The sequence below is a fragment of the Nematolebias whitei genome, chromosome 1 (genome assembly GCF_014905685.2).
Source record: "Nematolebias whitei isolate Nwh7 chromosome 1, NemWhi1, whole genome shotgun sequence".
NCBI classification, from domain to species: Eukaryota; Metazoa; Chordata; class Actinopteri; order Cyprinodontiformes; family Rivulidae; genus Nematolebias; species Nematolebias whitei.
Window position 1 is genome coordinate 17,925,865 of NC_056498.1, and position 14,715 is coordinate 17,940,579.

At 38.8% G+C, this 14,715-nt stretch overlaps 1 protein-coding gene across 1 annotated transcript in view; it reads left to right on the forward strand.

Moving 5' to 3' along the window:
- Positions 1-14,715, forward strand: part of LOC119408646 (H(+)/Cl(-) exchange transporter 5) — a gene marked incomplete at its 3' end in the record, with an annotated part of 53,854 nt that overhangs the window by 20,713 nt on the left and 18,426 nt on the right. Inside the window, 5 exon segments of the mRNA XM_037675492.1 lie at positions 6,929-7,098; positions 7,448-7,547; positions 11,422-11,609; positions 12,051-12,173; positions 14,221-14,427. Coding sequence (XP_037531420.1) covers positions 6,929-7,098; positions 7,448-7,547; positions 11,422-11,609; positions 12,051-12,173; positions 14,221-14,427 — 788 coding nt within the window.

Below are 14,715 nucleotides of genomic sequence, written 5' to 3' on the forward strand. Positions count from 1 at the left end.
TTGGCCAAGAATGAGAAATGGGCTGGGAGTTTTGGACCAGGCAGCTGGATGAGGAGGAACTGGTTGAGAATGGTGAGATCAGCAGTTTTTCTTTTAACTCCAGTCAGAAGGGAGTGATGGTTTAAAAGGCTCACATCTCGTTTGACAGCTTTCATAGACCATGAAAGAAGAACAAGTTGTTGGTATTTGTTCAAAACTTTCACCACAGCTGCTGTTGTGCATATTTAAATCCATCTTAAATGTCCAAAGTGGTGTTTCTGAACGTAATGTTCTTGTATTTTTGCTGATGTCTTCAACTTTGCCGCAGTAAAGCTTAATTATTAAAAACATTTACTGCCCATCAAGCTCTGCATCATGTGATTTGTGTTTTTGTGCCACAGGAGTTTGCATTAGAAAAAAAACCTGCGTTTGTACAACTGTTTAATATAGAGTCTTAGTAAATCAGATTAATCACAAAATTCAGACACTCATCTCTGTGTATTGTGTACTTCCTATATTGTGAATCCTTTTTTGGCATCAATGTTGTTTTGTGTCTTTAGTCGTCTTCAGCTTTGGTCTTTAGCTACAGTTTGTTTGAAGCACCTTGTTTCTGTATCTTCACTTTCTACTTTGGCTGAAATTTCTTTTTTTTTCTGGGAAGTTTTTACATACAACACATTAAAAATGCACATTTGGTGTGAGTGTTTTAGCTTACACGGCTGTGCTTTCTCACGGTTTTTAAGAGTGTGTTTTGACTATAATGAATTGTTCACTGAGCAAGTACAGTAGTTTTGAATGTTACATATCCACTCTATTTCAAATTGGACACAAAATGACTTTCTTCATTCATTTTCTGTACCTGCTTTGTTCGGTGGGGGAGTTGTACCCATCTCCAGTTTAAATTTTTTTTTTTTTATGCAGCATAGACTTAAACTCCCCCTTTGAACATTATCAGTTACTTTGATCATGAACTATTGAACAGACTTCAATGAAACTCTTACAGAGTAATCTTTGGATGTATATCTATAACCTAATAACTTTGAGTCAGCCCCTTTAAAGATGGCTGCCACAGCTAAGCAACCTTAGCAAACACAAAAATGGCTATGGTTCAGGCAGTTTTCTCCACCGTATTCCTATCCCCCATACTGCCTTGCGTGAATTATGGTTGCGACTTCTGGCGAGGAGCAGAACAGGCATTTGTTTACGTGCAAACTTTACGAGCTAATCATGTAGTTTCTCCAAGCATTATGGATTTAAGTAAAACATGTAGGAACACCACCTGTCAGAGCGCAAACAGGACAATATAATTATACAGCTGCTTGCTGAAGACAGGGATAGGAGGATGACCTGAAGAAGTGGCCGCAGATTACATCTAGCATAATTAACTACTTCATTGGCTCGGTTCTTCTGACGGTGACGCGATGAACAACCTGAAAAGCTCTGAGACGCATTAGTATCTACACAGTAATAAGCAATGTTCCCTCTAATTTTTCATGTCTGGGCAAACACACAAGCTCCCTGAGTGCACTCAGGACCACTGTGAACAACATCAGATGTGCACACTGTGATCACACACCAGTATCACACCCGTTTCCTCGCCCAGAAAATTATGAATAAAGGAGATGCCATTTCCTGCATTCTGATGTATTTTAACAGGTAATTTAACATCTAGTTTTACCTACACAAGTAAAACTTGATTCAATAACTATTTTAGAGTTAATGGCACAACAAGAAGTAGTCTGACCAACAGCTCTCCTTGTGTGAATAGAGCAAACTCTGCTTCTCTCACACATCCTATCACAGTCTAAGAAACACAGTGTAGCCTAAGTTAAGTTTTAGGGGGAAAAAATCACTAGCCATTAGCCAATATGAAACAATAACAATAATAATAATAATTACTCCTTCTTACCAATGGCCTAGTATAAAGCAATATGATCATCATCAAATGTGTTTATTTGTAGCTTAAAATACCTACTGGTAATTAAAACTCCAGTAATTGGCAAGGTCTACTGTAACCGTACCCATTTGTAGTGTCAAGAGACAAACATGTAGCATTAACACAGTATGAACAACATTTAGGAATCATTTCTATAAGAACATTATCCAATATTTTATGTGAATGGTACGATTGCTTCGCTCACGAGGAAATGTAACCCAGGGTGAGCTAACCTCTGACAAACAAACAAACAACATAGCTGTAATAATGGAGGTAGTGAAGTTCACGGCGTTACCCGAGGCATTTAGTGAGACATTTATTTCTTATTAAAGGCAAAGAAGACAGAAAAAAAAATCTAAGCTGCTAATGACTTAAAATAGTTACCGCAGTGGATGTTTTCATGCTCCAGATCAGCACAGGGCAAGAACTCAGTGAAATTCAGTGTGTAAGAGTAAATTTTAACATTACACTACCTATTAAACTTCTTCTTGCAGCTTTTCCCTCTTCAGGGGTCTCCAGCGAGTCGTCCTCCTCCATCTCACTCTGTCCTCTGCATCCTCTGTCCTCACTCCAACTACCTCCATGTCCTCTCTAATTGCATCCTTAGATCTCCTCTTTGTCTTTTTCCTGGCGGCTGCATTTCTAACATCCTTTTACCAAATATACCCATTGTACCTCCTCTGGACATTTCCAAACCATCTCAGTCTGGTCTCTTTAACTTTGTCTTCCAGTTGTTCAACCTGTGCTGTTCCTCTGATGATCTCATTCCTAATCTTATCCATCCATGTCACTCTTAAGGAGAACCTCAACATCTTCATTTCTGCCACTTCCAGTTCTTTCTCTTGTCTTTTTGTCAGTGCCACTGTCTCCAGACCATACAACATAGCTGGTCTCACCACTATCTTGTAAACTTTTCCTTTGACCATCCGGACATACACTGAGCACTTATGTTTGGTAACACTTAGCATGATAAAAAAAATGGCTACAAGTTGTGGCATTAGCTTACTTACCGCCTTTGTTTGATGTCGTACGACAGTAAACTTCTGTGATAAATCCACAACGCCAAATATTATTACTCGTTATTCCATGAAATATGCAGTATAAAGCTTTGAAAACTCTAGAAACCAAAGAGGTTGCTTGTAGCTACTTGGCTTCTTCGCACGTCAGCGCCAAAACTCCAAAAGACGCTGATTGGCTGGAATGAAAGTTCGCCTGTGATTTCATTGGTTGAATTTTTTACCTCTTCATAAAATTTTGTCGTCGCAACACAAATCACATGACACAGGTTTGTTTTGACCGGGTTGGTGGGGTGGTGGTGTTCCTTCCTCCATTCGGAACACATTTTTCATGCGCTGCATACAAACAGATTGTAGAGACCACTGCACTTGGGTTGACAGTTTATTATAAAGTGGGAGATAACCAGATATTTTGTTTGGGCATTTGCCCAGTTGCCCAAATGGTTAATCCGGCCTTGTGGCCAGTTCACAACTGCACAGCATAGATTTTCTTGTGCACAGAGAATGTGCGAGCAGTGCGTGATTGTGCAGGCACGCAGTTTAGAGGGAACACTGGTAATAAGGCTGTTTGCATTTTGTTAAGAGGTGGGACACAATCTTATTTCAGACATAGAGCCCAGCCAAAGCCTTAAAGTCCTCCATCTCTGAGCTTTGGTTAATTGCAGAGAAAATTGTAATACTGAAGACGAACAAATACTATAATGCTGAGCCCTCCGTACACATGAAATCATACCTGATATTCCCATCACTGTTTTCAATCCTTCTGAGGATCCAGCATCTTTTCTCTGGTGGTTCATTATAGTTCAGCCACAAAGTAAGATGCAGTTTTTCCTCCGTTGGCCGTTTGTCAGCAAAGTGAAATGAGCACACATACAGCGTTTTGGGTGGTCTCTTCAAGTTCACATTTTTCAGCCACATTCGTCTTAATTCCTCATCTGTAGGTAGGAGATGGAAACCATACTGCTTTTCACAGAAACACACTTTTTTTTTTGTTTGTTTGTTTTGGGTCGATGTTCAAAATGTTGTTGTTGTAGCCACTGATTTAGTTTGGCCTGGTTGTTTCTGCAGCCGCGAGCAGCACAATAGGTACCTGAACTCCGCAAGGCTATTTTAGTAAACTTTATGGTAGTTAAATAAATGTAAACAATACAAAATCTGGGTTTTTATCTGCCAAACTGAACGCAAATAACTTTCAAATAAACCGTGGTTTGTGCTCTGCTACCATAGTTAGCCAATGCTTACTGCTACTTCTGGTGTCTGACAGGAAGTTGTACCATAATCATTTATACAATAGAGCTCCCAGGAATTAGGTGGATAGACATTAAGACAACCTTTTGGCATGGTAGTAACTGAGCATCATCCCCAACACATACTCATAATTACTACACATTGTGCATTATCTTAGCTTGGTGTTACTGTTTATGTTAGCAAAATATATCTTGAACCACTGGATGGTCTTTATTAAAATTCTCAGTACTTATTAAGCGTACATCTACAACTTGGAAACTTTTAGAGTTGCCCCTGTTCAAGCTAGCCACCACAGCTAATTGGCATTAGCCAACACAAACAAATCTATAGCTCAGTCAATTTTACATGTATTGAGCTAAATTTGGTGTGGCAAAACACATACTACATACTTTATATCTTGCCACATTATGGTATGAGATTACACATAATGCTATTTTCAAGGTTTGACCAATATGGCTACAAGTTTTTTTCAAACACAAGATGATCTTTGTCTAAAACACTGGCATGAAAGGCAGCAGGCAATTTGCGTTTCTTCCAGGAATGGTAGGCGTTTAATTATGCTATTTATACTTTCAACCACTTATTAATGTTGCAGGTAATTGTCTGAAAAGATTAACATTTTCCTTTTTTTTTTTAAACGAGTACAGAAGTGTACTTAAATACAAATAATAAAGTATTTTTGAATTGAATTGAATTGAAATACACTTAGCCCCATAATGAACATTAGACAGTTTTGGCATCCTACAATTCCTTACATATTTCATGTATGAACCTGGTCACGTTAAAGGGGTCTTGCATTTCTGTCAAACTGCACAGTGCAAATAGTTTCTAAAAAGGTTGAGTCAGGGCCTCTGGATGATTTCAGCGTGCATCAGGACATTACAGAGATTGTATCTACGATACTTTTTTTTGTCATAACCATTGTGTGTTATGTAAAATAGGAGTTTGAAAAGTCTTTTTATCCAAGTCTATGAAGTGACAATCAAATCAAACAACTTAATTGCATCAGATTGTTCAAAATGGGCCAGTTTTGCTGAGTTGGTGTAGCGTTTAAGCCCCACGGGGAAACGTTCTTTGCATGACCGAGTTTGCTGTTGTTCATTCACTTCCCTAACCAGTCTTACCTGTCAGCTCAGGTAACAGGTGACTTGTACCTCATGTATTAATTCTGAGCAGCATTCCACTGCCACGTTGCGCTTTGTTTTTTATGGTGTGACTAAATTGTTTCAGTTGGTAAATGTGAATAAGTCCTGACTAATGCCAGTATTTTTGGACTTCTTGGAATGCAAATAGATTATGAAATATGTTTCCTGTTCTAAATCAGCAAGGTCAAATATTGTTAAAGCGATTGCTTTGGTAAAGTTACATTTTTGGTAGATTCCATTAAAACTGTCACTCGGGTCAGTTCTTGAAATATTTCTCTGTTAATACAGAAACCTCCATCATCTTTACCAGAGTGACTTCCATTAATGCTGGAATGAGAACTTGCCCCATATTAACACATCTAGATAAAGTTTAAAGCAAAACGGAACAATTTCCTGTGTTGTTTACTGTTTCCATCTGGACCTAGGTGTTTGGTTGCTGCTGTCTGATACTCATTACTGACTGGATTACAGATGTTGTCTGTAAACTTATCTCTTTTGTTGTGGACACTCAGACAAAGAGGAGCTAAACTTCCCGTCATGTCTTTGTGCATGTTGCCACAGCATTTCATCATCACAGTGTTGTTAAAAGGAGTCCCATTGTTATTATAATGGTAGGTTTTAAAAGTACTTGTTGCAGTTTTGTGCACTGTTTTCCATTTTTTCTTCCAACAACCAAAACTAATACTGATTGTGTTAGCACTCCTTCAATATTCTTGTGAGTTTTACCTTTTTGTGGACTGCACAGGTCACTTTTATCATGAGAGATCTCAAAGAGGAGAACATTTAGACATTTTCTACTGAGATTTAAACTCTTTTTAAAATTTTTTTTTTTTTTTAATTAAAAACCAGACGGTTGATACCATCAAAGCTCAAATAACCTCATTCTGACAAATACTATCGTCTGACCTCCTGGTAATTGCTTAAGTCAAGGTTTGAGCTATAAATTTTAAACACTACCAGGATCATTTTTTTGTTGTTGTTTGTTTAATGTGCACAGTCTGAGTCCTTGGTATATAAAACAGTGGTAGAAAATATGCTTCATATGTGCACTGATGGCTGTCAGCTGTTTCACGCAGCTTCACTGTATACGTAGCATCAGCATTGTCTAATTAAATTAATTTGATGCGACAAAACACTGCTCATGTTGATGTCTTGTGAATGACATGGCACATTATGTCCTACAGTGACCACAACAGGTCCAAAAACAATCAGAACAAATGTTAAACCAGGGCGAAACTCACAGTGCAGCGTCCTTTAATCCACTCTGCTTAATAAATCTTGGAAAAAATATATTTTGTTGAGCAGCACTTGAGCTGCTTCATTATTCTCCTTGTATAAAATGTTCTCTTAAATCACTGTGATGTAGCTTAATAAACGGACAATTACAAAGAAGTGTGTTGATGTGCAGGAGAAAAGAAAGAGGGAAGACCTGTGCCAAGTAGAGCTCTCCATACTGCATCATCTAATGGACAAACACTATTAGATACAGACTGTGTGCGTGCGCTCATGGGAGAACTGCCAAGATAATCTACCTTGCTGTGTGCAAAGATGTTCACGTGTTTTTTGTCTTCCCCTCCCCGTGTGTGTCTGTTTCTTCCTCTCAGCTGATAACGATGAGTGTAGCAGCAATAGAGCAGCCGGGATGAACGGGAGCGGTCCCACGAAGCTCGTGAACCCTCTGGAGGACCCGCTGCCTGGAGTGGGAACCTATGAAGACTTCAATACCATCGACTGGGTCAGAGAGAAGAGCAAAGACCGAGACAGACACAGAGAGGTACAGAAGACACTGGGTTTTTATTTAATATATTTACTTTAGAATACAACGAAAAGGTTTTAATAGAAGCGTTACCCAATACAAATAAATACTTTCTGTTCTTTGAAAGTGCATGCGCTTCTATTGACGGTGCTACTAAAGAAGTGCAGATTCATCTTCATTGATCCTGGTGATGAAAGTCCATCCTTTACTGCAGCAAAATAATCAAATGTACAAAGTGTCTACAGAGCATAAGATAAATTTACACAACCAGAACTGTTGAGTTATGCTTTCTTTTATTATGTTTATGCCAGGTAAGTATTTGTAATTAAGTCAAATTGGTCTAACTTTATTTAGTGTATTCTTGCAGATCACCAATAAGAGCAGGCAGTCGACTGTAGCTCTGCTGCACAGCATCAGCGATGCCTTCTCTGGGTGGCTGCTCATGCTGCTGGTGGGACTCATGGCAGGTAGAGTACAAACATCCTCTCATCATTATTCAGTGTCTTTCAACTAAAGTTGAGAGTAAAATTTCTCTCCATTGGTGTACAGAGAAAACATTGAGTTACACTCAAGTTTATCAACTTGATGTTTAAAACTTGTGAATGAATCTAGAAATGCTAGGAAATATTTGCTAATAAATACCTGCACGCCTAAAAGTAAATGAAATGAAGTCTAAACTAAATATGTTTACACAATTAGATCCCATATTTATAGTTTATTTTTTACGATCAGTTTTGGATCATTTTTAAACTGCATCAAATCAAACTAAACATTTTTTGGCGTATTTTAAACATGTTCGGCAGATGAAAGCAGTCTTCCATCTACTTAAATTTAACACTGCTCACAACATGTAGTACACCATACAACGGGTTACAAAAGTAAAAAATGTTATTTCTATTTTGTTACCTTACAACCAGGTATTCATAGGACTCTATTTACAAACCGGATTCCAAAAAAGTTGGGACACTAAACAAATTGTGAATAAAAACTGAATGCAATGATGTGGAGATGGCAAAAGTCAATATTTTATTTGTAATATAACATAGATGACAGATCAAAAGTTTAATCTGAGTAAATGTAACATTTTAAAGGAAAAATATGTTGATTCAAAATTTCACAGTGTCAACAAATCCCAAAAAAGTTGGGACAAGTAGCAATAAGTGGCTGGAAAAAGGAAATTGAGCATATAATGAACAGCTGGAAGACCAATTAACACTAATTAGGTCAATTGACAACATGATTGGGTATAAAAAGAGCTTCTCAGAGTGTCAGTGTCTCTCAGAAGCCAAGATGGTAAGAGGATCATCAATTCCACCATTGTTGCACAGAAAGATAGTGCATCAATACCAGAATGGTGTTACCCAGCGTAAAATAGCAAAGACTTTTAAGTTATCATCATCAACCGTGCATAACATCATCAAAAGATTCAGAGAATCTGGAACAATCGCTGTGCGTAAGGGTCAAGGCCGTAAAACTCTACTGGATGCTCGTGATCTCCGGGCCCTTAAACATCACTGCACCTCAAACAGGAATGCCACTGTCAAGGAAATAACAGAATGGGCTCAGGAATACTTCCAGAAAGCATCGTCAGTGAACACAATCCACCGTGCCATCCGCCGTTGCCAGCTGAAACTCTACAGTGCAAAGAGGAAGCCATTTCTAAGCAAGCTCCACAAGCTCAGTCGTTTGCACTGGACCAGGAGTCATTTAAAATGGAGTGTGGCAAAATGGAAGACTGTTCTGTGGTCAGATGAGTCACGATTTGAAGTTCTTTATGGAACACTGGGACGCCATGTCATCCGGACCAGAGAGGACAAGGATAGCCCAAGTTGTTATCAACGCTCCGTTCAGAAGCCTGCATCACTGATGGTATGGGGTTGCATGAGCGCTTGTGGCATGGGCAGCTTGCATGTCTGGAAAGGCACCATTAATGCAGAGAACTATGTTCAGGTTCTAGAACAACATATGCTCCCATCTAGACGTCATCTCTTTCAGGGAAGACCCTGCATTTTTCAACACGATAATGCCAGACCACATTCTGCAGCAATCACAACATCATGGCTACGTAGGAGAAGGATCCAGGTACTGAAATGGCCAGCCTGCAGTCCAGATCTTTCACCTATAGAGAACATTTGGCGCATCATAAAGAGGAAGGTGCGACAAAGAAGGCCCAAGAAGATTGAACAGTTAAAGGCCTGTATTAGACATGAATGGGAGAGCATTCCTATTTCTAAACTTGAGAAACTGGTCTCCTCTGTCCCCAGACGTCTGTTGAGTGTTGTAAGAAGAAGGGGGGATGCCACACAGTGGTAAAAATGGACTTGTCCCAACTTTTTGGGGATTTGTTGACGCCATGAAATTTGGAAACAACAGATTTTTCCCGTAAAATGATACATTCTCTCAGTTTAAACTTTTGATCTGTGATTTTTGTTCTATTCTGAATAAAATATTAGATGTTGGCACCTCCACATCATTGCATTCAGTTTTTATTCACAATTTGTTTAGTGTCCCAACTTTTTTGGAATCCGGTTTGTATAAGTAATGTACTTAAAATGTTCCAGATTAATGGTGAATTGGGAAAATAACTTGTTTAAAGAAATTTTCAAATCTATAAAAGTGAAAAGTTGATTGTGCTTGTAATATATGTTCACCCAGTTTGCTTTGAAGCCCCAACCATTACCTTGAGATGCCACATAATTGGTTTTGTTTAGGAAGTGTCTACACAGCAAGCATGCCAGAAGTGGTTTGTCCACAAAGACCCACAGACCAAGGCTTTAATCAGAGAAGAAAAGAACAGACCAAAAACAACCCTAATGGAGCACCTATGCAGAGAGCACCATCTCTATAGTGAAGCATGGTGGTGGCATCATCATGCCTCAAGAGTTAAGAGAACCTGTTAAAGTTTCAGACTGGGATATAAGTTCTCCTTCCAACAGGACAATGACTATAACTCACTGCTGAAGCAGCACTGCAGTGGTTTAACATTTGGAAGACATTACCAATCAACACGACTTTTTCTGACAGAACCAAAAAATTCTACTTTTTTTATTTTGTCAGAAATCTTTGAAATGCTCCTGTAACATCACGGAAACTTTACTACACTCTCGTGTTCTTTAGGGGAAAAATCAGCCACATTAAAATACACTGTAAATACAAATTTTAATCCCATATTTGTTGTATCATCAAATAATATATTCTTCTCAGTGATGTTTTTCTTTACCTCTGACCTGGGCTCTCGGTTTTCATACTAGCCCACTAGGTGGTGTACCACGTTTATATTTGAGAGCCTCTGTAAAAATCTACAGAGATCAACCCCAAGAAGAAATAGCTATTCTCAGCCAGACGTCTCTGCAGACTCCTGCCTCTCATCTTGTCCAAAAAAATTGTTTTAGTTTGGATGTAAAGAGCTAAAACTCACTTGTAATGTGCACGAGTAAACATGTAGTAGTAAAAAGCTGTTTCACATGCATGCAGGCTGCAGAATGAGATGTTCAGTTCAGTTCAGTTTATTTATATACTGTATGCATGCAACACTTGTCTGTTTTATATTTTCTTGAAATTATTTTCATCATTTTTTTCCACATGTAACTACAAAAATCTGATGTATGTTTAGTAGAATTACCTGTATAGTCAAATTGATTTTTTTTATTTTTTTTATTCCAGTTTATAAGTCAAAGAAACAGAAAACCAAGGGTTGAACAATTTGCAGCTACGGTATGAGGCTCTCTGTAGTCTCCGTAGATAACCCCGACTCATTTATTAAAAGAGGTCCTGGACCTGTTTGGATTCTGCCTGGGTCATTGGTGCCTGCAGCAGCTGAAAGTTAAATCCCATGTGGGGACGAACAGCAGGTGCAGAACAAGCAGAAGGGAATATTTTTAAACTAAATGTTGATTCATTACATAAACCAGAACCATGGAAGGTAGTTTTAAGTTTTGAAAGAGTTTACTCCTGTAGTTTTCCAGATAGGTTGATATACAGCTCTGAATTGTGGGTCGTCACAATCAAGAAGACTCTGCAGAAAGCCTCATGAAAGGTTGAGTGATTGACCGACAATGGTCTGGTGGTAGTCTGTAATTGAACAAATATGGTGGAAACAGGCAGGTGTAGAATTTTGTAAATTCTGTTGGAAATATGAATAAATTGAAGTTTATGGAAGAGCAGCATTACAGACTTCAATATTAGAAATAGTGTAGATTAGTTTCTTCCTCAGTTAATGCTTTTTGACTGGTATCCATGACATTCATTGCAAGAGTACTTTCAACAAATCAAAACAATAAACCGTTTCTGTGTCGCCTTACCTCGTCATCTTCATCCTGAGCTCTTCCTCCTCTCCTCCAGGTGCTCTCGCCGGTGGCATCGACATTGCAGCCCACTGGATGACGGACCTGAAAGAAGGGATTTGTCTCATCGGGTTCTGGTTCAACCACGAGCACTGCTGCTGGACGTCCAACGAGACGACGTTCCAGGAGAGGGACCGGTGCCCTCAGTGGCAGAGCTGGGCCGAACTCATTACAGGAACCTCCGAGGTAAAACGGACTGAATTTAAAGGGAGGGTTGAAGGAAGTTCTTTCAGTTCTGCTCAGACTGGAACATTTTTAAACTTCTGCATCCTAAATGTGTGAAGAAATGCAAAGTAAATGTAAATCCTGAACTTGTAAAAAAATATATTTTGAAAGTAGAAAAATTGTGAACAAATGCTTCCTAACAGTAGATGTAGTGAAACTTGGGCTCCCTCTACTGACTGAAAAGTTTCATTAAGAAAAAATGACACCATTACTTGAGGGTTTTCTTCGGGTACTCTGGTTTCCCCCCACAGACCAAAAACATGTATGTTATGCTAATTGGTAACTTGTCCCTAGGTGTGATGGCGTGAATTTCTGTTTACATTTAAATATAGAATTATTGTTTTATTTAATATGGGCACTGAGAAATTACATCTTTTCTGTTCTCTTCTTACTTCCCTGCAGGGAGCGTTTGCTTACATAGTGAACTACCTGATGTACATAGTTTGGGCGTTGCTCTTCTCGTTCTTGGCCGTGGCTCTAGTCAGGGCCTTCGCTCCATATGCATGTGGATCAGGAATACCAGAGGTAAGAGTTCACGCAGAGTTTTGGAAAAGGCACACAAGATATTCTAATCACAAAGTAAACTCGTGGTGTTTGTTTCTTTTTACTGATTCTGAATTTATTTTTAAAGCGGTGAAATAGTTCTGGATAATAAGCCACTACTTTAAACATCAAAAAGCGGTGCAGGTTTTATTGTTGGCTGTGTTTTTCTTTTAGCAAAATATCTTGTGAACACCTGGACGGATTCATTGAAACTTTCAAAAGTAATCATTAGATGTACATCCACAACTGATCAACCCACTTAAAGATGGCTGCCACTTCTAGTCAACATTAGTCAACACAAAATGGCTATAGCTCAGTCAGCTTTACAGATATCGAGTTGAAATTTAGCGTGGTAGCAGCTGAGAGTCATCCCTAACACACACTTCGAGCACTACATGGATTAAAGGTCCTCGTCGCCATGATGGATTTCCATCGTCTGTAAAAATGGAGGGAAAAAAGTGTTTTTGTGGTCTTTTGAAAGCCATCCAATCTAACGGGGATTAAACTGATGCTTTCAACCAATAAACAGAACCAGAGCCACAGTTTGATCCAATCAGAGCAGAGCAGGGCGGGGCCTGTTGTCTCGTTCACGGTGAGCCCAGAGCCGTGTTCCCAACTTACCGACTGCAGGTGAGAGCACTGATCAGCGTCTCCTGTACTGTTGTACAAGGAGGACACCCGCCACCCTAACAGAAGGCGATGACATAACAAATTGTTAAAAGTCTACGTATTAAACGTGTGTTTGCACGTGACCAATTCACTGCAGCCCGGGGAGATACCAGAACACACGGCGCTCCAACCTCCCGGGACTTTTGCATCTAAAATCTAACTTTGTATTAAACGTTAATGTGTTCGAAATTTCCGCTGTCAGATAAATTGAAGTTTTTCATGGTAATTTTTGCTACTTTCAGCCTAATTAACTTCTATATGGTAATTTCAGCTTGTTATGCTTCTTTCAGCTTTTTTTCTGCTAGTTTCAGCTTTTTCAGCTAATTCAGCTACGGTTTAGCTGTTGTATGCTAATTTTAGCTTTTTCAGCCAATCCCCCCCCCCTCCTTTTTTTTTATAGCTCATTTCAGCTTCTTCCATTCCCTTTTGGTAGTTTAAGCTTCTTTCTGCCTTTTCAGCTACTTTTCAGCCTTTTTTTAATTTGCTAATTTCAGTTTCTTTAGCTATTTTCCCAATTTTTGTGCTAATTTCTGCTAATTTATAACTAATTCAGCAAAAAATATGTTCTTTCTGCTTTCTTCTGCTGATTAAGGTTTTTTTTTTCATTTCAGCTACAATTCAGAATGTTTTTAGCTAATTTCAGCTGTTTTCAGCAAGTTCTTCAGGAATAAGCATTCACTGCATTTTTGCAGGAAATGCAGTTTCTCTAGTTTGATTTTGTTTTACTGGTTAAAGTAAAAACTTCAAAATCAACATGTTAGTCTGAAACCCAGCTGTTTGAAGTAACATTTATTTATTTTCATCTTTATTTATTATTTATAATAGAGACCACAGGTATCGTATTGATTTATTCTTCACTTCCTGTCCTTGTCCTCCGTTTCTGTCCAGTTCTTTTCTCCTTCAACATCCATTCACATTTATTTATTCAGTTTCCACTCTTTGTCAGTGTTTATGTTTTTGTTAGATCTGTTTCTCTCAGTCTACATTCCTGGGGAAGTGAAAAGCTTGAGATTTGCTTACGCTGCAGTTTGCCGCACAAACAAAGCTCGTATCTGCGTACACAAACATCATCCTCTCGTAGCTTTGTAGTTTCATGAACCTCGGATAATTTTCTCCCGACGTTTCTTCCCTCAGAGGTCAGCCACACATCAGCAGGCCCACGCACAACAGATTATCAACTTAGATGAAAGAAAACAAACCTGAAACAGATTTTATATTTCTATTGACTGCAAGAGAGGGAGAATAAATAAATAAATACAGCTAAAGTCTAAACATATTCTCATTATTTTTGTTTCTGTGGAAAACTAATGATTCATAGACCACAAACCTCAGTCTCTTTCCTTTTTTGTATGATTTTCAGATTAAAACAATCCTGAGTGGATTTATCATCCGTGGCTACCTGGGGAAGTGGACCCTGATCATTAAGACCATCACCCTGGTTTTAGCCGTCTCCTCGGGGCTCAGTTTAGGGAAGGAGGGCCCTCTGGTCCACGTCGCATGTTGCTGTGCTAATATCCTCTGTCATCTGTTCACCAAATACCGCAAGAACGAGGCCAAGAGGCGAGAGGTACGTTTAAAAACAGCAGGTGTTAGATGAGACTGCTTTCTTTTTTTACATTATGATTTTATTTTGGGGAATCGCCCACACCAGACATCAGAACTAGCTTGCAGCTGTTCTACTAGAACATCTACAGCTATTTCTTGTTTACTCTTTTTATTTTTTACATTTATTCAACATAAAAACCTCAATTTGAACTTTTTGCTCTTTACTAGAGATGTACTGATTTCTCACCAGATGTCCTGAATGAGTCCATTTTCAGCTTAATTTGCAACAAGAACTCAAAATCAAAGGATC